A 22,302-nucleotide genomic window follows, 5' to 3' on the forward strand; every position below is an offset into this window, starting at 1 on the left:
CTGGGCAGTGAAAGAGCCCTGGAGAGCCATCCCCAGAGCCCTGGGTTTTGGCCCGGTCACTGTGACCTTGCGCAAGTCACGGTCTAACTCTTCCTTCAAGGCTCTGGCCAGTGACATTGGTGTCTGCCTCCTCAGAGTTTTTCACCCTTTCTTCACAGGCTGCTTGGGATGTATGAAAGGGGTCTGAGGCCCACGAGATCAGTAGGGAAGAGGTCAGTAAAGCCAGGAAACGAGGAGCAGTGGGAAAGAAATCAACGGGAGGAGTGAAGCCAGAGACACCCTCTTTTTTCCCCAGCCGAGACTCTGTCCCCACCCCCTCCAGCACCCCCCGCCCCGGACCTTCTCATGTGCTCCAAAAGGAAGACATTCCCTTTGCCCCCACTGCAAGCCTCCATCCCGCTACCCCAGTTTGAAAGGTGAGGATTCCTCGGTGGGCAATGCAGTTTGACTTAGGGTTGCGTTTCTTTGGCCCCGAAACCCGCAGTCCAGCTGGGCATCGTCTCTACTCCACCACTCCCCCCTTCAGCTCACGACCACTTGGTCTGCGCCGCCTGCATTCTCTGTGTGCCGGGCCCGCCCGCACTGCGGGGGAGAGGCCGGGAGCCGCCCACGCTGCTCTCCCGGCCAGGCGACGCCGTCTCCCTGGGACACTCGCGAGCTTCGCGGCGCGCAGAAGCCGGGCGGGCGACCATGGAGCGGCGTGTCGGGAGGTAGCCTGGCCGGCCGAGAAGACCCTAAGGGTCGCCATGGCCCGGCGGCGGCGCCGCGCCTGCATCGCGCTTTTTCTGGTGCTGCTTTTCGCCTTCGGCACTATCATGGGCTTGCGCACGCTCAAGGCTCCAGACGGACTCCCGGCTGTGGGCCCCGGCCAGGAGCTGGCGCCCTTTGAGCGGCGCCCGGAGGGGGCTCCGGCTCCCGCTGCCCGGGCCCCGGCCGCCCCCGCTGCGCCGCCGCCGCCGCCCCCGCCCCGCACCGCTGGCCCGGGCAGTCCACCGGAGCCGGCCCCCGCGGAGGCTGAGCCTGCCCCTGGGCAGAGTCTGCGCGTCTACTCCGACCTGCACGCCTTTTACTACTCGTGGTACGGAAGCCCGCGGCGCGAGGGCCACTACATTCACTGGGACCACGTCATGGTGCCTCACTGGGACCCCAAGATCTCGGCCAGCTACCCCCGTGGCCGCCACACCCCGCCCGACGACTTGGGCTCCAGCTTCTACCCGGAGCTGGGGCCCTACAGCTCCCGGGACCCCGACGTGCTGCGGGAGCACATGACCCAGCTTAGGGAAGCCGCCATCGGTGAGTTTCCTCCCCGTCCCGGATGGCCCTGTCTCCCAGCCTCGGCCGTTTTCGTTCTCACACCCCAACTCCCGCCGGTCCTTTGGCCTCACTCATCTTGCACCCTGGTTTCTTGCCCCTTCCCTTCCACTCTCATCCTGAGCCCACCACTCGACACTGTCCCCACTTTCTTGCATTCAGACCCTCCCAACCTCAGTCCTTCTGACCCTCCACAACTCCAGGGCCCTTCCAGAGGGCAGAGCTGCTGGGAGGATCGGTGGAAGGAGTTTGTGCCAGAGCTGTCTCAGACAGCTAGGAGAGGGAGGCAGAATGTTCCTGTCTGTTAGGCTTCTAGGTTTGGAAGGGGAAGCTAGGCTTGGGTGTCCTGGCCTCTCAGGAGCCTGGGGTGCAGAGGCGTAGCACCTGGGGTGGTCTCTGCCTTCACACCAGGTAAGGGTAGAGCAGCAGCCCTTCCTGTTTTTTCTGGCTGCAGAGGGTGAAGTTTGCCCACGTTGCATGATGGACCCTGCTCTTTTTGCAGTGTGGAGCTCAGGAGCTTTTCAAGTACTGGGCTGGAACAGAGGTCCCTGGGACCCCCCTTCACAGCATTTTTTTTGGGGGGGGGTGAGGCCTGTTTCAAGTTTTGCCACAGAATGCTACAGGATTTTGCAGTACATTTCAGTTTATCTGGAGATGGTTTGCGAGGAAAACCAGACCACAACCACTGAATGCCAGAGGCAGGGGTGGAAAGTATACAAAGACCCGGAGCATCCTTCAGGATTTTACATTGTAGAGGGGCAGCCGAGCCAAATGTTACTTCTCACGAGAAGCACTAAGAGGACCTCTACTTAGGGCCCCTCTCCCTGCAGAACCTCAGTGGTGTCCCTCTTCCCTAGAGGCAGGGCTGTTGCTTCCAGGTGGGTGTGCCAGTGTCTACCGTTTCCCAATGCACTCAAGAGCCCAGCTTCTTCCCGGCCTGCTGCGGTAGGGTTCTCACAGCAGCTGTGCTTCAGCACCACTGGCATGGACAGCTCCAGGCGCGTTGCTCTGGAATCTCATCCGCAGGAAGTGAACCTGGCATGAACCTTGCTCGCGGGTTTTCAGAAACCTTTGTTTTGCAGTTGGAGAAGGTTTGTGAGAGAGGGAAGAATAATCTCTGTTGCGGGGGGGCTCTGTGTCTCTGACGTAGCCTCTGTGTTGTGTTTCAGGTGTCCTGGTCCTGTCGTGGTACCCACCTGGCATGGCTGATGATAATGGGGAACCCTCAGATGACCTGGTGCCTGCCATTCTGGACACCGCCCATCAGTACAACATCCAGGTGAGTCTCCGAGAGGTCACGTGCTTTCTAATCTATCCTCATAATGGCCCTTTCTCTGTCCACAGGGTTAGCACCTCTACAGAAGTTCTTGGCAGTAGCCCAGGAATGGCAACTACCTAGCAAGCGTGGCATTGGGGGAGGGCCCTAATAGTAGTGCCTATGTCATTCTTTGGAAACCCTGGTGGCATAGTGGTTAAGTGCTACGGCTACTAACCAAAAGGCTGGCAGTTCAAATCCACCAGGTGCTCCTTGGAAACTCTATGGGGCAGTGCTACTCTATCCTGTTGGGTTGCTATGAGTCAGAATTGACTCGATGGCAAAGGGTTTTTGGTGTATGTCACTATTTTCTTGAATAATGAAAAAAAGTAATAATACCAGATACAGGACAAATGGGAGACCAAATGTAATTTTATTAATTAAAGATAGAGGGTAGGCTAGAGAAGATTAGTTCAAGAGTCAAATGGGCCTGCAAAATGAACTCCAAACTTACTATTTAAGTCAGACTCACCTTCCTGGCGGGAGGCAGCGCTGGGCCTCAAGAAGTACTGCACAATGTGCTCTTGGCAGCCGGACCCACTTTCAAGAGGAAAGACACAGCTGAACTAAGCATGTCCAGTTATTTTCCCCAAATGTACCAATCAAATAAGTCATTCCCCTCTTCTCTAATAAAGAAAAAAGAGAAGCCCTACTCCCTGTTGCTGAGCCTGACACTGACAGGTTTTACAGATCATAGCACACTTCCCCACTGACACAGCATCAGCTTCCTCTTTCCATTGTTTCAGGCAGTTAGTGGTTATCGCTTGGAGCTGGCACACTGGTTGAAAGCCAGTAGCCATCTTGCAACAGCCCATCAGGACGATTTCCATATGCCCTGCTGTGGGAGGTGGGCAAATATCTCAACCCAAAAGGCTATGGCTTGGTGGTCCCTTTTTTGGCCTGAATGGCAGTATTGCTGCCTTTCTTTTTGCCTACCATTGCCAGGCGCCCTCCTGAGCTCAGGTAGTCATCCAAGCCATGGTGAAAGCATGGGTCTTACAGATTGGTGTCTGCAGTCAGAAACGTGGCCCCTGGACAGATAGCCCCTGACCAGTAACTCCTCTGTTTGTGGCAGGTTGCCTTCCACATCCAGCCCTACAAGGGCCGGGATGACATGACTCTTCATGACAACATCAAGTACATCATTGACACGTAAGGTGGCTCTGGGGGCTGGGATCTTGACAGAGATCAAAACTGGGGTGGGAACAGCTTTGGAGGGGCAGGGGCCAAGAGACAGGGCGGAATACCTGTGTTCTTGGCAGCTGTTTTATAGGGAGAATGCTGGGCTTGGAGTCACTTCTGCAGCTTCCTATCTATGATCAGAGGCAAGCCTCTTAACCTCTGAGTCTTGTGAGAGTTACATGAGTTAAGCTATGTGAAAGTGGCCTGCACAGAACCTGGTACATATCATTCATTCATTCATTCATTACTTATTGAGCGCCTTCCAGGCACCGTCATAGGCCCTAGTTATACAGGAATGGTAGGACTAACAAGGTTTCTGATTTCCTAGTTTACATAGGGTAAACATCCTCAAGACGGATTGACACAATGGCTGCAACAATGGGCTCAAGCATAAGGATCATGAGGATGGCACAGGACCGGGCAGCGTTTCATTCCGTTGTACACAGGGTGGCTATGAGTCGGAACCGACTTGACGGCACCTAACAATATTCTAGCATGTGTTTTGAGTACAGCGGAGCATACGGTAATTAAACAGCAAAAATTAAATAAGTGATCTATACTATGAAAAAAGGAGCCCGGGTGGCACAACGATTAAGCATTCGGCTGTTAACCAAAAGTTTGTCAGTTTGAACTCACCCAGCGGCTCTGCAGGAGAATGATCTGGTGATCTGCTTCTGTACAGATTATAGCCAAGAATACTCTATGGGGCAGTCCTATTCTGTCACATGGGGTCACTATGAATCGGAATCGACTCGGTAGCACCCAACATGAAAAAATAATAAAGCAGGGTGTGTGCCCAAGAAGCTACTTTAGAATGGGTGGTCAGGTGAGCTTCGCGGAAATGATAACTGAGCTAACACCTGAGTGAAGAGTCAGCTCTGCAAAGACCTAGGAGCAGGCAGGAAATTCCAGGCAGAGGTGGAAACAGGCTGGCGTGAAAATGGAATGGCAAAGCCAGTGTAGCTGGAGTGCAGAGATGGGTGGGAGAATGACAGGAGTGAATGTAGGCAGGGCCAGATCAAGTAGGTGAGGCCCTGTAGGTGATGATAAGGGGCAGTCAGATTTGATTTACACTTGTAGAAGAGAATGGATTACAGGGAGGCAGGAGAGGATGCTGAGACCAGTTAGGCAGCTACTGTGCAGTCCAGATGGAGATGGTGGTGACTTGGCCTAGGGTAGGGAAGTGAGACTTGAATAAATGAATGATGAAGCTGGGAGGGGAACCTGGTTCTTGCTTAGAGGTATGGAGATTCCAGCTCTGGAAACTGGCTGGACCCTAATTTGTGCTGTGGGCATTAGCAAAGAGCTCACCCATGGCTGGCCCTACAGCTGTGCTGGCTTCACCCACCCCAGGCTGCCAACTCAGGCTCTTCTTCCTCCTGCTCCTCAGGTATGGCTCGCATGGTGCATTTTATCGCTATAAGAACAGCATGGGTAAAAGCCTTCCACTCTTTTATATCTACGACTCATATCTGACATCCCCTGAGGCCTGGGCCCATCTCCTGACACCAACTGGGCCCCACTCAATTCGCAATACCCCCTATGATGGGGTCTTCATAGCGCTGCTGGTAGAGGAGGGGCACACCCACGACATCCTGGCTGCTGGCTTTGATGGCATGTACACCTACTTTGCCTCCAATGGTTTCTCCTTCGGCTCCTCCCATCAGAACTGGAAAGCTGTGAAGAACTTTTGTGATGGCAACAACCTTATGTTCATTCCCAGTGTGGGGCCTGGCTACATTGATACCAGCATCCGCCCCTGGAACAACCATAATACGCGCAACAGGGTCAATGGCAAGTACTATGAGACAGCCCTGCAGGCTGCCCTGACAGTGAGGCCTGAGATCGTCTCCATCACCTCTTTCAATGAGTGGCATGAGGGCACCCAGATAGAGAAGGCTATTCCCAAGAAGACACCAACTCGCCTCTATCTGGACTACCTGCCTCACCAGCCCAGCCTGTATCTGGAGCTGACCCGCCGCTGGGCAGAGCACTTCATCAAAGAGAAAGAGCAGTGGCTGATGTGAAGAGCCTGCCAAGAGGAGCATGAGGTCCCAGCCTCATTGGAAGATGTCACAATGTGAGGCTGAGCTGAGAGAGTGCAGGCACTCATCTCCAAGTCAGCAACTGGGTTCTTCTGGGTGGGCCATTGAGCCTGGGCCCATGTAGAACAGAGCCTGTTCCTGAGGCAAGTGGTGCTGGGGTTGTCTACTGTGACAGAAAACGCAGCGGTGGTCCAGAGAGGCAATGGCAGAGGCTGGTGGGTGACCAGACTCAGCCCAGGACCCAGCTCCATGTCAGTTAGGGCACTTCAAAATAATCCCTTCTAGCTTTGAACTCTGCAGAGGCTGGTGGTGTATAGTGGAGCCACCCACAGTCACTGCTCCTGGAAGGGTGTCAGGGTTCTGGGCTAGCATGCACCCTGCTCCCTTCTGCCAAGCCGTGTCCTCTTCAGACCTCCTTCCCATATCCAGTCTGTCTTCTAAGTTAGGGAACCATATCTGAAACTTTCTAAAAGGGAAATTCTAGGTTTAGGCTCCTCTCAATTGATTCCTGAAGCCAATTATCAGAAAACGATAATCCAGAGCATTCGCACATTTAACACACACTAACTGAACTCCTTGCCATGGGCTAGGTGTTGGGGAAAAACTTGACCAAGGAGCAGTTCCTGTCCTGAAGTTTACAGGATCCAGCTTTCCCTATTTGGTGTGGCCTTGTAGCTGGTGCCTGGGCACAGCAAAAAGTTTCTTTTTCAGTTTTACCCAGTGCTTTAAGAAAATACCTCTGTGCTCTGAAGCCTACATTTTCCTGGACGAACGTTTCGCTCCAGGGAGACTAGGATATCCGCCTTCCTTTAGCTGCCTAAACGAATGTGGCCTACTCACTAGAGCCATTTTCAGTGCTACTGTGATTTGTATTAAAACGAAGTGGTGTTCTCAAGTAAGCATTCCTTCTGTGCTCTCCAAGACCTCACTTATTCTAACCCCTCAGTCTGATTTCATGACAAACTTGAAGTGTGAGCTGGGCTGGCGACATTATTAGCACAATGAAGAATGGGTTTGCTTAAGAAATTACTAGTTTAAACAAGACTTCTAGAGGAAACACTTAACAACCAGTATTTATTTACAAATAAACTAATATGTTAATTGCAGGGACCCTCATTACTGCAGATCCCAGCAACATCATGGCAAGACTCTTAAGATTGACTTGAAAATAAGTGCACTGTAAAGCACCATACTGAGAAGTTTATGGACTCAAAACTGAATCCCAATTCTGGTAACTGGGACAGAAGAAGGGAGGGAAAAAGTGGACCCTAGCAGTCACCACGAAAGGACATTCCGCTCCAGCTGATCACTAACACTAAACCCCACTGGATGGAGGGGCAGGCCTGGCCACACTTGCAGGTTAGTTGAAACCAAGGCAGGCAGGGACAAGTGAAAAGGGCTGGATGCTGACCTGTAGTAATTTACAAAGGCAGTCACACCCAGGCATCATTTCACACACACACACACAATTTGAAAAACAATAAAATTATGGTAAGGGTGGGGAAAGCAGCACTTCTCACACACTGCTGATGGCAATGTAACTTGATTCGGTTCTTTTAAAGGCTAATCTGTATCAAGAGCCATAAAAACATTCATACATTTGGACCCAGTGATCCTACCCTAAGGAGATAACGCAAAAGAAAAATAAACCATTTACAATGTTTACCAGCAGCATTGTTTTATATTAAAGAAAAACAAAGTTCAAATGCCCATCGATAATTATGTTTAACATTTGGCATACACATACAGATAAAAGGCTGTTGAGTAAATACTGCATTTAAATAAAAGTGAATAAATAAGGGGGGAAAAAAATCACTGGCTGAAAAAGGCAGAAACTTGTTTTCCAGTATTCTTTAATTTGGATTCCCCCCACCTCTAGCCCCTGCCAACTGAGCAGACTTCCCACCATTAGACAGAAGAGTGCCTCTCCCTGGCAGGCAATTACAGTGCACCACCAGCCCCCTGGGTCTGAGGAAACACTGTATGGCCTGCGCTCTACACCTTTATCTTAACCTGGTTCCAGCTTCAGGAGCCCAAAGCCATGTCTTTGGTCACCTGAGACTTACAAACAGCATCAGCACCTCTAGCTGCTTTGGACCTTAAAAGCCTCCACCCACCAAGGAGGAGACTCTCACTGGATTTCAGATCTAATTAAATCACTTAAAAAAAAAAAAAATCAGAAGAAGGCCTCTCTACAAACATACTTAACCTGTTTTTCAGTTTTTGACTGAAATGTAAAATTAAAAATAATAAATATGACCTTCTCCTGAGGAATGAAGCTGAAGCCCTGGTGGCGTAGTGGTTAAGAGCTCGGCTGCTAAGCAAAAGGTCGGCAGCTCAAATCCACCAGATGCTTCTTGGAAACCCTATGGGACAGTTCTTCTCTGTCCTACAGGGTGGCTCAGTTGGAATTTACTCGACAGCAACGTGTGTTTTTTTTCTCCCCAGGTATAAAGCTAAACCAGTAGCTTCTGGGGCCTGGTGTACAGTGTTCAGAAAGACTTGCTGCTCAAGGGGGTGAAGCTAGTGACGTAGCCCCAGCAGCCTCTGCAAATGAGGCCTTGCCAACTGCCAGTGGACAGACACACAGTGTCCACACCAGTCCTTGGGCCCTCCCTCCTCCCAAGTTTCACGAGCAGGGACCATCTGAGGGCAGCAGCCCATACTTCTGTTGGAGGATGGCTGTAGTACTTTCCAGGGCACTGAGGAGAAAACACAGGAGAGTTACAGTCTGACTTTATAAGTCTCCCTGAGACCAACAGCATGTGGTGATCAGGGAATGCTAAAATTACTGGTCTTACCAGGCTCTGTTCATGAAACCCTCGGGGAAGCCTTCTGAATCCCAAAAAAGCCAGCAGAACCCAGCAAACTTAGTCCCACTGCACCTGAACCTTCTCTAAACCTGCCCGCCCTGCTCAGAGGTAGATAGCAGTGACAACCTTCATTCTCTTAAGGCTTGTTTTCTACTCCCATGCCACAGGAAAGAGACTCACCAGCCTGGACGAATGATGCCAAACTTTCCAGGCACAGATAAGTTGACCACAGTTGAGCCGAGGCGATACTCAGGGCTCTGGCCATCCCCAATTGGCCCCCCATCAATGACCAGGGACAGTTGAGGCCATAGGTCCTGGAACTCCTGAGAAGGAGAGGAGGAGCATGGACATGATCCCTGGCATCTGCAATGATGTCATACTGCACACAGGGTTCGTAAGACAAAGGCTGCACAATTTTAAAACAGAAGGCATTTTCCTCTAAGCAGAGAATGGAAATGCATTTAGTTAGGGCTAAGAACACTGCATTAGCATCCAAGGCACTGCTTCCTATGAGGTTTGGGGCCCCCTGGGTCACAGCCCCAAAAAACACCTGTCTAGAGCCTAAAGAAGGAGCCGTGGTGACCCAATGGGTAAGTCCTTGGCTGTAAACTGGAAGGTTGGTGGTTCGAACACCCAGCAGCTCCATGGGAGAAAGACCAGGCAATCTGCTCCTGTAAAGATTACACAGAAAACCCTATGGGGCAGTTCTGCTGTCTCATGGGGTTGATATGAGCCAAAAATCGACTTGATGGGATCTGACAACAACGCCTAAAGAAAATCTTGCTGTGCCGGGGGAAATTCCACACACTGCTTCAGTTGGGGAGGTGTAGGGCATGGAAAACCCATCTTCTTATTGTGTTCTACCTTTAATTTAGTAAGAAGAAAATAAATTAAACTTCTGTGTGTCCTCATTTATTCTAAGCAATGCATCCAGGAGAAGATTAGAATGATCCTTTCTGCAACCTGCCTTGTGGCAGAGATGAGAGAACAAGGACAGCAGTCACAAACTAAGTAAAAATTTGGGTCTGCCTCTTAGTAGCTGTGTAACCTGAGACAAGTGATTTAAGTTCTGGGATCCTTCACGTTTTCACACTCTTTACAGCATTGTTACAACCGTTATAGTATAACTGCAGTGCGCCAGGTCACTTTTGTGTGGCCTTTCTTGCCATGGTCTTGTAGCTCCCACCCAAGTGATTGCAGACGAGGTAATTGTGGCCCACCAAGGGGACTGGTCAGTTTTGCTATCCCACTGGGCTTGAAATGAGCCACCCCAGAGGCAGGAAAGAGAGCACCCTACCACCACCAAGGAAGGAGAGCTGAGAGCAGAGCATGTCCTTTGGACCTGGGATCACTGCACTGAGGAGCTCCTGGAACGAAGAGACCGAGAGAGAGTTCTGACAATGAAGACAGCAAGAAGTGGTGGCAGAGAAATGGCGGCAGGAGAGACTGACAGCAGGAGACAGTGCAGTGACCTTCCTAGTTCACAGAGTGAGAAAGCTGAGTATCTTTGGGCTGAGGCTTACTGGTGGGGTAGGGTGTCTCTGGGCACTTCTTGGCAGAGCTAAAAGAGCTCTGCAACACTTGGTGAACTATCGAACCCAGCAGAGAAGTACACAGTGCTGTGGGAAGGACGGCTGGTGTCAGAACTGGTAAAGATGGCAGAGAGAAGAGGCATATCTGATCTCTGCCTCACAGGGATTAGCTTTGGGCTGTTGATCTTGATTCTCCTTCCCCCTTGTGAAGTTAGAGGTTGGACGCCACCCCCACGCCGTTTTTCGCACTAACTCTGTATTCAACTGTTACCCCCACAAAAGGTGGAAAACAGTGATTTTACTTATCATAATCTTTCCTATCATTATAAAGATTAAAAACCTAAAACCACTTGCTATCAAGTCAATTCCAACTCCTAGCAATCCCACGTGTGTAAGAGCAGAGCTAGGTTCCATAGTGTTTCGATGGCTGATTTTTTTGGAGTAGATCACCAAAGTTTTCTTTTGAGGAGCCTCTGGGTGAATTCAAATCTCCACCCTTGGTTAGCAGCAACCATCGGCACCACCCAGGAACGTTATAAAGACAGAGAAAGAAAACACAAGTTCTTCCCTTGGCCTCTCAAACTTTGTAATAAAACCTTTCTAAGATTCTTTAATTTTGATTCTCCCAACCTCTACCCACTGCCTACTGGGCAGACTTCTCACCATCAGACCAAAAGGGCAACTCTCCCTGCTAGGCAATTACAGCGCACTGGCTCAGAGAAAGGTGTTTGGTCTGTGATATTTCTGGAGCACTGGGTAACTCTCACCTTGACATTCAGAGAACTGGCCTGGGAGCTGAGATTGGCACTGGTGAGTGCAAGTGGTCCCCCAAACACCTGGACCAAGTCCTGCATGAAGGCATGGTCAGGAATCCGGATGCCCACAAGCTATGAGGCAAGAGAAAAGGGGGCCATCAGAAAGGTTGGAAGCGAGGGGGAATGGGTCTGGCCTGGATCCTAGTGACCAGGAGTCTGGGGACACAACAACAGAAAACCTGACTTACAGGAGTGAAGGGGTTCAGATCCTTGTTGAGCTCCTCTGAGCGTTCCATTACCAGGGTCACTGGTCCTGGCAAAAGGTCTTTCAGGAGCCCCTCGGGGACTCTTACATGGCAGTACCTGTGAAACAAACAAGTGTAACTCCATCAATAAATGAAGGGACACCACTGGTCCTTCCCTAGAATTCAGGTAGAGGGAGAAAGAGGTCCTTAGGGCCTACAATGGGATGCGTCTGCCTCCCATACTCACCTCCCTGAGAACCTGATCAGAGGCTAGAACTCCAGAGGAGCGTCCCAAGCCTGGAAAGCACATGCCTCCCATCTCAGGGGCTACAAAAGCTGCTCATCACGCTCCGTGTCTTATTTTCTACCGGGTAAAAAAACACTCCCTGTTAAATCAAATAATCGTGAATGTTTTCTTTTTTACCATGTGACTCTCCTCGTTAGCAGAAAAACACCAAGAGAATAGGGACTCTCCTACTTCGTTCATCGCTGCTTTGCAGGATCTAGTTCTGGGCATGACATACGCTAAATGCTCGATACATATTTCCAGTTCCGGATCCCTGGGTGAGCTTGGACAAGCCCCTCCCGCTCTCTGCGCCTCAGTCTCCCAAGCCTGTCACCGGAAGCCCCACCCGTGGTGCCGCCCCCAGCGGGGCCGGGTCGGGGAGGCCTCACCTGTAGACGTCGGCCACGCGACCCAGGCAAACGGCCAGCGGCTTGGCCTCGCTGCGACCCTTGAGGCGGTACACATCTCCAAGTGCCGCTGAGCAACTCGCCGAGCAAGCGAGGCCGTACAGCGTGTCGGTGGGGACAGCCACCACGGCGCCGGCGCGCAGTTCGGCCACGGCGGCCCGCAGCGCCTCGGTCCAGCAGGCGCGCTCGGGGCTCGCGGCCCGCACGGCCCCGCTCCCTGGGAGCCGCAACAGCCGGGCCCCCGGCGCCACCGGAGAGGTGCTCGGCGGGCGAAAGAGGCGGCCGCTCCGGGCAGAGCCCGCCGGCCCCTCACTCAAACCCACGCTGGCAGCCACTGCGGCCCTTAACCCCCTGCACGGACGCGCCGGAGACATCCGTCGAGGCCCGCTTCCGGAAGGAAGTGACGCACCCAGTCAACTTCCGGCCCAGGAGGCTCGGCCCCGCCTCCGCGCCGGGCACCTTAAAGGGACCGCGACCCCCAGGAGGATTGAAGGAGACCGGTGGGGACGGGGCGGGGCACAGCTTTGCGGAGCCCTAGCGCAGCGCTGGGGAGGGGGCGGCCGAAAGGGGGGCGGTGGTCGGGCCGCACAGGCGGAGATGGAATGGGGCCCGGGTTCAGACTGGTCACGGGGGTGAGAGGGGGCCTGTCCGGGCGGGGGGAAGGGGCTTGAACCCTGCGCAAGCGCGGGCCCTGACTGTCTCTACCTCTCTCCGGGGCAGGGAGGCTGCCGGCGTGGACCGCGGGAAGGCGGGGTTGGGGCTCGGCGGGAGGCCACCCCCGCAACCGCCCCGGGATGAGCGCGCCCAGCAGCTGCTGGACGCGGTGGAGCAGCGGCAGCGGCAGCTCCTGGATACCATCGCCGCCTGCGAGGAGATGCTGCGGCAGCTGGGCCGCCGGCGCCCGGAGCCTACTGGTGGCGGGGTCAGTGCCCATCCGGGGCTGGGCCTGGGGGGTGGCGTCTACCGACTGGCTAGACTTGCTAAGCCCTAACTCTCCCTGGAGGGTGGAAAAGTGTCTCCATCGCCCTACCTCTAACCTTTATGTGGGCGAGAGGCTTTGAAAAAGTTAAGTGCTATCCAAATGCAAAGTGGCCATATACCCTTGCAGGGCCTAATCCAAGGCCTTTCCTCCTAGCCTCATTTTCTTCCTCTCTGTTTCAACCAGAACGTCTCAGCCAAACCCGGAGCGCCTCCGCAGCCAGCTGTCTCCGCCAGAGGTGGCTTTCCAAAGGATGCTGGTGATGGAGCTGCGGAGCCTTGACTATCCCCGAGCCAGGCACCCTGGTTTCTCTCCCTCCCCTGGGCTGGTGGCTGGACTCTGAACAACTCCCTTCAATAAAGGGGCCAGTCTTCACTGGCAGTGGCTGTTACTTGGCTCTCAGCCAGGGGTGGCAGCTCCGCTAACAGCTGGGTTCGCTCCCACTTCATTCTGGCTGAAGGTGGTGCTGTGTTTTGAAATGCAGCCAACGAATACCCAGTCGGATTACCCGAATGTGGGCAGACCAGCAGTGCTCGCCAGCATGATCTGGTCTGCTTTGGGGGAATTAGGTGGTGTTACATGTCCATTTCATGCTTTGGGGGCTCCTGGCCCCATAAAAAACCTTCAGCGGAGCCTTGATTAAAAGGAAATCTGCAGACTCTCTCGGTGAATGACCTTTTCATTTCTGTCCCCTCTCCAAGACTGATGGCTGGGGAGGGGGGAAGTGGTTGAAAACTGTCAACCATGGGAAGGGCTGGGAAGAAATGCCACAGATACTACCAGATTTAAATAAGCATTTAATTAGGATTTCATTAGTATTTAATATTGCTTTTTCAATTCCAAAAAGTTAAATTTTCACTTCTTAGCAGATATTTTAAAGTACAATATTAAGTTTATACAAAATGAGCAATTAAGCAAACACCATTATTTCACATTCTTCAAAAATACAAATTCATATTTACTCTTTTTTGGGTTTGGAGGTTTCTTCCTTTGGAAGTACTGAACCTGTAACGTTTTCATATCGCTCAGTGAAAGTCCGTTGTTCCCATGTTTCACACTTAAATAAATTTGATAAGCTATTACATAATTGAAATAAAACTATTTGGGATTTAAAAAACTGTCACCTAGACCGTCGGCCAATGACTAGTGTGTGTCAAAAAAGAAGGCTCTCAGGGGCTCTTGCCTTTCCTGGCTAGAAGATCCAAGCCAGAGATTTAGCAAAGATCTGTTCCCAGCCACCTTCCCCAAACAAGGATGAGGAAGAGTTCACAGGGAAAAGGGACAGCCACCTTGGACTTCCAACCCCGAACCCCACATTCTCCAAAACACGACAAAGGATGTAGACTGTTGGGTCAAACAGGACCTTTGGGAGGCCCGAAAACACAGGTGAAGATGGGGCAAGAGAAGCCTCTGTCTTGGCACCACTACAAGGATACTGCAAAAAACACCCCTGGGTTTTGGTGAAAAAAGGTTTTATGAAAAATTTTCCCATAAGAAAAAGAGTAGAAACTGCACTGAGCTGAGAAAGTGACTACTATCCAATTTTTGGCCCAGCAGGCACACCACCAAAAGGGCAGTGTGTTGTTTTAAACCTCGCTTCCAGTAAAAAAGCTTGTACTATGTACACAATGACATAAAGATCCAGTTTAATTTGCATTTTTCAGTGCAGACTGAGAAGCCCTCTCGAACAGGAGAAACAGAAACGCCCAGAATGATCATCAGCTTCCCCAAAGGGCGTGAGGAGAAAAACAGGACCCCTTTCCCCCTGCAAAAATATGTAAGAGGAAACAGGCTATACTGACTGACCAATCAGAAATATGCATGATTCAGCTCTGCTGCCTCTCCCCTCCAATTACAGTCGATAGACCAAATTACTAACTCTGTTTGCTGGATTTAATGAAGGTTGGAGGCCTTTTTGCTTAAAGAGCCAACGGGCAGTATATGGGAGCAGAATGGAAATGGCTCATGTTGCTTCCCCTCCACCATCTCCCCAAACATATTTCTGATTGGTGGTACAGAAAAATTGTAAACTCTTCAGCGATATTGTGGCAGTTGCACAAATCAATGGTTTCAGAGACTGGAGAAGTCTATAAGAATAAGGACAATGGACATGATTACAAATAGAAGAGTCTAGAAGCTGTTCCTTTCAGGTGTCACTTGGTTATGTTGAACAGGGGAAAGATGGCAAGAGACCAAGAAGAAGTGTTGAAAAGGGCCTCAACAGTCAGCAGAAGAAAACAGGCCCCGCAGCAGTTCTTCAGAGAGCCTGAGGGGGCGCCCTCGGGCACGGGGGAAGGCTTGCATAGATTGAACAGTTGCAGAGAATGCATAATAGTGTTTCCCTACAGACAGCCTCACTGTACAGGGCCGGTCAAGCGTCACAACGTGGCCAGGCCAGGGCCACACGGGACAACGACCATCAAGCTACACATATTGCACCAAGGTAAGTGCTTTTCTTTTCACACCTCAATTTAACTTTTTATTCTGAGCAAAAAATAAAACTTTGTGGAAAGTATATATATATATGTATATATACACAAAAGAAATTGCAGCAATTGGGTTAAAGATAAAATAACCTAAAGTGCTTTTTTATTTTATTATTTCTTTAATATACCAACATGAGGTTCTGCAAACTCGTCCCTCTGGACACATTCAGCATTATACAAAGTCTCTCAGGAAAACCCACCCCCCTCCATTATCCCCATCGGTCCACTGCCTTGACCCTGAAAACACAACTCTCCAATCTACTGACTCTCCCAGGGGTGGTGAAGAGAAGTCCCTTGCCTTATACCCAGAGAGGTCGTCACACCTTAAAGCCCTTCCGGGGCTTTGTACCACGATCTCCTTATAAAGGCGGGTGGAATTCAATAAATGACCCCGACTCCTGGCACCAAACTAGTGATGCCCCATGTGACTGGCTGTGAGGAAGCCAGATCCTGCCAGGAAAGGCCAGGCTACTTTCCCTCAATGCCCCACCTACTACCTGGGAAGGGCCATTCACTAAGGCAGCTTGGCGGTGCCAGCCAAAGTCTCCTTACCACCTCCTAAGCCCATAAACTCCAACCCCTGATGCTGACTAGCACCCTTTAAAGAGGCAATCTAACTGGAGATGCTAGTGGGAGCAGAAATAGCAATCTACAGGCTGAAAGTGGTTAAGGTTACCATGGAAAGAAAAGAAGGCTTGATTTCACCTGCTAGAAGTCTGTGGCCGCTCACTGCACTCTAGGTTCATTCCCAGATTTGGGAAACCACACTCTCCAGGAAGGCTCTTTCTGGCCCCAGCTCAGCCAGGGGCCCTCTCTTCTCCAAGGTTCTTGGCCCTAGAAGCCAGGCTTGCGGAAGGTGGAAAAGAAGAGAAAGACTACCTACGCCTGTGGAAAAACCTGCTCCTCACAACAACTCATGATCAGTTTATGCACGTTCCTGACTTTTCAAAGCTGACTGGACCTGATAGTGCCCCTTCAAATCTAATCACCCTCAAAAGGCAGATATTTCAACTTCTTCAGCTAGAAAAACACTGTTTCAAGATGCTTCTTTATCACTCCCAATCTCTGGAGAGTGAAAAAGCTACTGACCTCATTGGGGCCCAACATAAGCATAGCCCTGGCTAACCAGGAAGAAGCAACGTTTAAACTGTGGGCAGCTTCAAATGGCCTTCTCTGGGCTCCTATTGCCCACCTCAGCTTCCGAGAACCAGAAACCCAGTGACCATAGGGCTCTTAAGAGGGGAGGTCACTACTGCCCTCCAAAACAAGCTGACTTGGAGATCCCGCCCCACTGCTCCTTCTCAGCAGTTGTAGAAAAAATAGCAAGGGCCCTACCTCACCCCTAGCTCAGCAGTTGCTTTTACAGGAGAATTAACCCACTGTTGTAATAGAAGACTCCTCCTGCCTTCTCAACTTCTGCTGAGGTCACCGGAACGCACCAGCCTTTTGAGAAGGGGAGTACAGAAGATCAAAAATCAATAGACCAGACTGCTGGAATGAGAATCAGGTGCTTGTAGTTAAGCCCATTTCTCCTCGTGGCAGTACCAACATTTACCACAATGGCCCTCTTGCCCAAGTCCATCCTTGAATATCCTGGCTAAAAGGCAGCGTCTCTGGCTCCAAGGTAAATGACCTGCTCTGGATACTGCCTTAGCAGTCCCTGAGTAATGGGTCAGAGGACAGGAGAGTGACAGTGCAGATCTCTTTGCATGAAAACCAAAAAACCAAACCCGCTGCCATTGAGTCGATCCCGACTCATAGCGACCCTATAGGACAGAGTAGAACTGTCCCACAGAGTTTCCAAGGAGCGCTTGGTGGATTCGAACTGCCGACCTCTTGGTTAGCAGCTGCAGCACTTAACCACTACACCACCAGGGTTAAAGAATGGAAAAGGAAGGCAAAGTGGTGGTTCTTTCCTGCCTGACATCACTGACTCCAAAGAGCAGTCCTGTTTGTTGAACCCTGCCCCCTGTTCGAGGCAGGAAAAGGGCTCTTGGGAGACAGAGATCTGTTCCAGGGCCATGCCTAGCCCCTGAACTTGGTGAGCATAGAGGTTCTTTGTTGAAACACTACTGACTGTGTTAATATAGCCACTTGAGGGAAGCCTTCTGTTTTAATTTTAGTGTGGAGTGTACTGTTTTATTTTAATAGGCAATGACTTGGAACCAAAGGCAAACAGATGGATATAATTCCATACACAAATCAAAAAAACATTTTTTTCCCTATAACACAACTTAATGAAACATTCCAAATGAGATAACTTATTGCAACATTTCAGGCTTTTTGGTGGAAGGGGAATTTTTTTTTTGTTTTACCCTGAGTAGAAGATCATCGTTTTGTGGAGTTTGTTGTTTGTTTAGCAATCATATGACCAAATTGAGCAAGTCACATCCTTGTTTGCACTGTACTAGGCTGTATGCAAAATCCAGACAGGTAAGGGGTGATCATGGGAGGGGGGCAACCAAAAACCTAGATAGAACCTGGGACCAGACAGCTGGCCTGCCAATTATATGCCACCTTATACAAACGTCTCCTAAATCTGCAGCTTCTCCTCAACAGCAAAATGCAGTCCTTCTGCTCTGAGGAAGCAAACACAGTTCAAGGGAAGGCAGACCACTGACCAGTCCTGGCCATAAGCCACTCGAGGATGGGATGTGGCCAGGGATGTTCCCCAGAGAAAATTCACTGTCATCTGCAAGCCCCGGCTACCGAGAGACAAGGAACCAGGGAGGCAAAGACTGCGATCATGCTGCTAGAGCCTGCTCTGCATACACGTCATCAGCAGACAGAAGTCACCAACTTCCCCAGGACCCCTGCAGAACCAGATCATCCCCACAGACCATGGGCCAGGCTTTCAGCTGCCCAGTGTGCTGAAGCTGGCTGCAGGATCCGCCCTGCACTATCCACCCTGAAGTCCATACCAAGCACAAACAACAAAGCCATTTCACTGAACTTCTGTCCAACGCACAACTGTCTGACCTTCCTCTGCCACTTCCCTCTCTGATGGAGCAAGGGTCTGGCCTTCTAAGCAACTGTTAGCCTCAGGTTCCAAAGACACACAGGGAGGAGCAACACCCAGCACACTGAACTCTGCTGCCCAAACCACAAAGACCCCAGTGCAAGTGATGGGCAAGATCAGATTGATGGAAACCACACCCTTTCATTCAGAATTTTTATGCATACGAGTAACCTTAATTTCCATGTTCACAAGACAATAAGCAAAAGTGACATACAGTGCAGCCAAACAGTTCATTTATAACTTAGCTTTTTTTGTTGTTTTTTTGTTTTGTTTTGTTTTCCCAAAGATTAGTTCCTTAAGATGGATCCTCCTGGGATGTGAATAAAGAAAATACGTCTGAAAGGTGAGAATTTCAAACAGTAGATTTCTTCATTCTTCAAATTTCTGACCCCAAGATGGTAGGCATCACACCTATGCCTCCTGCTTGCCCTCTTTTCCTGGGGGTGAGCACATACAGCCCTTCACTTGGAGAAGCTGCTGGTCAGGCCCATCTCCTCCTCCCCCTGCAGTAGTGCTTCAATGGGAATCAGATTGGACGGGGTGTCCAGGCTCTGGAGGGACAGAAACTCTGACACATCCATGGCACTTAACGTTTCCGTTTGAGGGTCTGAAGGAGTCTCTGCTTGTCTGTTTTGCTCATGGGAAGAGGGTACAGGGGAGGATGATGAGAGGGGGGCAGAGGGTGAGGAAAAAGTCTGCGGTGGTAGCTGCAGGCCGGGCCCATCAGGAGGCTGGGGGCTGGGCTCTGGGAGGGTTGGGGAAGCACAGCCCTTTCTCCTGCCGGAAGCCCGCTCCTTAGCAGAGTCCCGGCACGCACACTGACACTGACAGGCCTCCTCTTGTTTGATGATGATCACAGGAACGCTGAGGCCAATCTGTTGTACAGAGCTCCCTGTGAAAGAGGCAAGAGAGACTGCTCTTCAAGTGGCCGCAGGGCAGGGGCCCGAGGAATGGGGTCAGAAGCTAGGTGAGGGCTGAATGCCACGAAGGCAGGAACTGTGGGGAGGGTGGGGGCCATGTGCCAGGCTTTGTTTTGCTATAAATTGGACCATGTTTTATTTCTTAGGTAAAGAGCCTCTGACACTCCCCATCCCCTTCAAGCTCCCTTTTCTTAGAAAGCCACACACACAAACTAGATGTACCCTGTGTTTTCACCTTCATTTCCTGCCATTCTCCCCTGCCATCTCCCCCACACCAGCCACAGCAGATGCCACCCCTTTCCTGATGCATTCCTTATACCTCTGGGCCTAGGAGCTCCTCCTTCTCCATAAACTACCTAGACACTGCTGCTCTCTTGGAGAACCTCCTCTCATCCTTCAAGATCCAGCCCACTCCTCCCGTCTCCTGATGCCTCTGCTGGTGCTTCCCTGTAGGCTTGTGCAGAGGGGCTTGCCTGAGTGCAGCCAGCATGTGAGCGTCCTGGTTCATGTCCACAATGCTATGGACACTGCACAGTACGTGCTCAGTACTGCCTGCCCCAGAGACTCTGACAGCTTACTCATCTTTGTAGCTCCAGCGGCTGACGCATAGTACCAAAAAAAAAAAAAAAAATGCAAACCCAGGTGTAGATTATCCAATAAGCAAGGTAAGCATGGTGCATACTTTGCTTACCAGATCGTCTGTAGTGAACAATTTCACTTTTTCACTACATCAAAGATTCTGCTTCTATGTATCTATGTATGGCTGGCATCTGCCTCTCTCCCAACCCCACAGCACCTTCCTACAGAATCAAAGCTTCTTTTCAAATTTACAATCCCTGATAGGGGTGGGTGACCCAGATTATTAAGTATGCACAAGTAAGCCCATGCTTACCTTGCTTACTGGATAATCCGACCCTGCCCAAGCCCATTGCTGAAATCGATTTCCATGTGTTACAAAGTAAAACTGTTCCATAGGGTTTTCCTGGCTGTAATCTTTACAGAAGCAGATCGCCAGGCCTTTCTTCAGTGGCATTGTTGGGTGGGTTTGAACTGCCAGCTTTTAGGTTAGTAGCCAAGCACAAACCATCTGCGCCACCCAGGGACCTTAGCTAGTTGCTGTTGATTCCAACGCATGGCGACCCATGTGTTGCAGAGTAGAACTGCGCTCCATAGACTTTTCAAGGCTGTAATCTTTTGGAAGCACAGCGCCAGGCTTTTCTTCTGAGGTATCTCTGATGGGTTCAAACCACCAACCTTTCAGTTAGTAGTTGAGTGTCTCACCATTTGTGCCACTCAGGGACTCCTTGGCACATACTAGCTGTCAGTAAACCTTCTTTTTACCTAGCCAGCCTCGTGAGTGCACAGTCTCTCTTCTGTGTGGGTATGTGTACTATGTGCTGTGTGCAGACCCACTCTGAAATCAGTCAGGTTTTGTGTCTCAACAGAGCTAGAGAGACTAACAGACAGGAGAAGGGAGTGGGAGTTAGGAGGCCTGAGAACTAGAGCTTTGGTTCTGCCAAGATTTGCTCTTTGACCCTGGGGGAGTCATTTAATTTTTCCAGGTCTCAGTTCCTTAACCTGTAAAATAAAGTGTTTGCCGTAAAAGGACCTCTCAGCTCTACATCTGTCTCAGACCCAGGTGCTATTTCTTCATCACTGTAATTAGAAAAGAGCCCAGTGAATTAACAACTGCCCTCTTTAGCATTAACTGTGATTCAAACTGTTTTCTGGCTGCACGTAAAAGCTGGATCTGTAAGGGAAACAGCCGCTACTAGTTAAAGAAATGTTAAATGTGGCATTTATATCATAAGTGCCCTAACTTCCAATAGTTGTGAGACTATGAAATACTCTAATAAACAATATAATGTGAAAAATTTAATTGATGCTGCTTAAAGATTTTTTTAAGTTTTAAAAACTGGAGAGAAGGAATAATTAACTCATGCCTCAAGGGCCCAGAGAGTTCACTTTCTGTTAAAACTAACAGAGTTACATACCTGTGCTACTGGCTACTGGAACTGCAGTGGTAAAAAACACCTTCTCAACTTTAGGTGCTTGCTGCTGGGAAAAAAAAAAAAAAAAAAAAATTATATTTATGGCCACTCAAATATGTTAGATCTCCAAGGACTTAAAACTGTACTGGCGAAGTGGTTAAGAGCTCGGCTGCTAACCAAAAGGGTTAGTAGTTTGAATCCACCAACTGCTCCTTGGAAACCCAGTTCTACTCTGTCCTATAGGGTCACTATAAGTCAGAATCGACTCCAAGGCAACAAGTTTGGTTTTGTTTTTTTCCAAGGACCTGAAGCCTCCCCAATTGTAACGATCACCCAATAGGACAGAAACCCCTCAGTGCCTGGGGATTTTTGTCCTGAACGATGTTTTGTTTGTACTCTGACATGAGGTCATTGTACTGTTTGACATTCAGTGCTGACAATGCTTTTCTCAGAGAGCCCAGGGCTAGCCTCCCCTCCAGGCTCTCCATCCCCCCTGCCCCCCTCCCCACAATACTACTATGAAAGCTGGGAAGTTCTTTATTCCCCACAGGAATTAAGCTGCATGCTAAGAACAGGCTAGGGCTTCCTCTCACAGCCAGAGCTGCCACCGTCCTGCCCTTTGCTGCAGAAGGCCTGGGCAGTGCGCTGTAAGCTGCACAAGATAAGTGCTGGAGTCAGCCACACCTGGATTCAAATCCAAGTTCTGCAACTTATTAGTTGTTGACTTCAGGCACGTTATGTAAACCTCTTACAGCCTCAATTCCCCCACCTCTAAAAATGAGGATGAAAACCAAAGAACCTCCCAAAGGACCCCTGTGAGGATTAAATGAGATGATGCTCATAGAGCACTTGGCACATGGTGAGCATTCAATAGACATTAGCTGTTCATATTATTACTAAGGAGAACTATAAAGTCATGCCCATAAAATTGCCTTTATCACTTTATTACACTTCCTGTTAAATTGCCTAAAGGCTTTGTGCTTCCTTTAAGTCTTATCTTAAAGGTACTTTGTCTT

At 50.3% G+C, this 22,302-nt stretch overlaps 4 protein-coding genes across 8 annotated transcripts in view; 2 read left to right on the forward strand and 2 right to left on the reverse strand.

Annotated features, from left to right (window-relative positions):
- Positions 1-746: 746 nt before the first annotated feature.
- Positions 747-7,518, forward strand: MANEAL (mannosidase endo-alpha like). Of its 2 annotated transcripts, XM_049878808.1 has the most exons (4): positions 747-1,293; positions 2,481-2,590; positions 3,702-3,778; positions 5,199-7,518. In XM_049878808.1, the coding sequence occupies exons 1-4, from the start codon at positions 747-749 to the stop codon at positions 5,833-5,835; spliced, it is 1,371 nt and encodes a 456-aa protein (XP_049734765.1). In that variant the 3' UTR covers positions 5,836-7,518. The 2 variants fall into 2 exon arrangements, with proteins under 2 accessions (XP_049734765.1, XP_049734766.1); XM_049878809.1 differs by lacking the exons at positions 747-1,293; positions 3,702-3,778 and having other exon boundaries at positions 2,520-2,590.
- Positions 7,519-7,522: 4 nt separating this feature from the next.
- On the reverse strand, positions 7,523-12,265 carry YRDC (yrdC N6-threonylcarbamoyltransferase domain containing). Its single transcript, XM_049878810.1, has 5 exons — positions 11,874-12,265; positions 11,202-11,316; positions 10,966-11,085; positions 8,847-8,989; positions 7,523-8,555 (listed from the first exon to the last, which is right to left on the reverse strand). Exons 1-5 carry the CDS (start codon positions 12,263-12,265, stop codon positions 8,483-8,485), a joined length of 843 nt encoding a protein of 280 aa, XP_049734767.1. The 3' UTR covers positions 7,523-8,482.
- A 44-nt stretch (positions 12,266-12,309) lies between these two features.
- C3H1orf122 (chromosome 3 C1orf122 homolog) lies at positions 12,310-13,527 on the forward strand. 2 transcript variants are annotated; one of them, XM_049878813.1, is made up of 3 exons: positions 12,310-12,391; positions 12,612-12,813; positions 13,057-13,527. In XM_049878813.1, exons 2-3 carry the CDS (start codon positions 12,766-12,768, stop codon positions 13,150-13,152), a joined length of 144 nt encoding a protein of 47 aa, XP_049734770.1. In that variant the 5' UTR covers positions 12,310-12,391; positions 12,612-12,765; the 3' UTR covers positions 13,153-13,527. The 2 variants fall into 2 exon arrangements, with proteins under 2 accessions (XP_049734770.1, XP_049734769.1); XM_049878812.1 differs by lacking the exon at positions 12,310-12,391 and adding an exon at positions 12,466-12,523.
- Positions 13,528-13,671: 144 nt separating this feature from the next.
- MTF1 (metal regulatory transcription factor 1) overlaps positions 13,672-22,302 on the reverse strand; it is a 56,268-nt gene continuing 47,637 nt past the window's right edge. For 2 of the 3 annotated variants that reach the window (XM_049878814.1, XM_049878816.1), the window contains exons 10-11: positions 21,290-21,353; positions 13,672-19,267 (exon numbers count right to left, since the gene is read on the reverse strand). In XM_049878814.1, the coding sequence (XP_049734771.1) occupies positions 18,837-19,267; positions 21,290-21,353 (495 nt within the window). In that variant the 3' untranslated portion in view covers positions 13,672-18,836. The remainder of the gene's footprint in view (positions 19,268-21,289; positions 21,354-22,302) is intronic. The other variant, XM_049878815.1, reaches the window with a different exon arrangement.

The sequence above is a fragment of the Elephas maximus genome, chromosome 3 (assembly GCF_024166365.1).
Source record: "Elephas maximus indicus isolate mEleMax1 chromosome 3, mEleMax1 primary haplotype, whole genome shotgun sequence".
Taxonomy (NCBI): Eukaryota; Metazoa; Chordata; class Mammalia; order Proboscidea; family Elephantidae; genus Elephas; species Elephas maximus.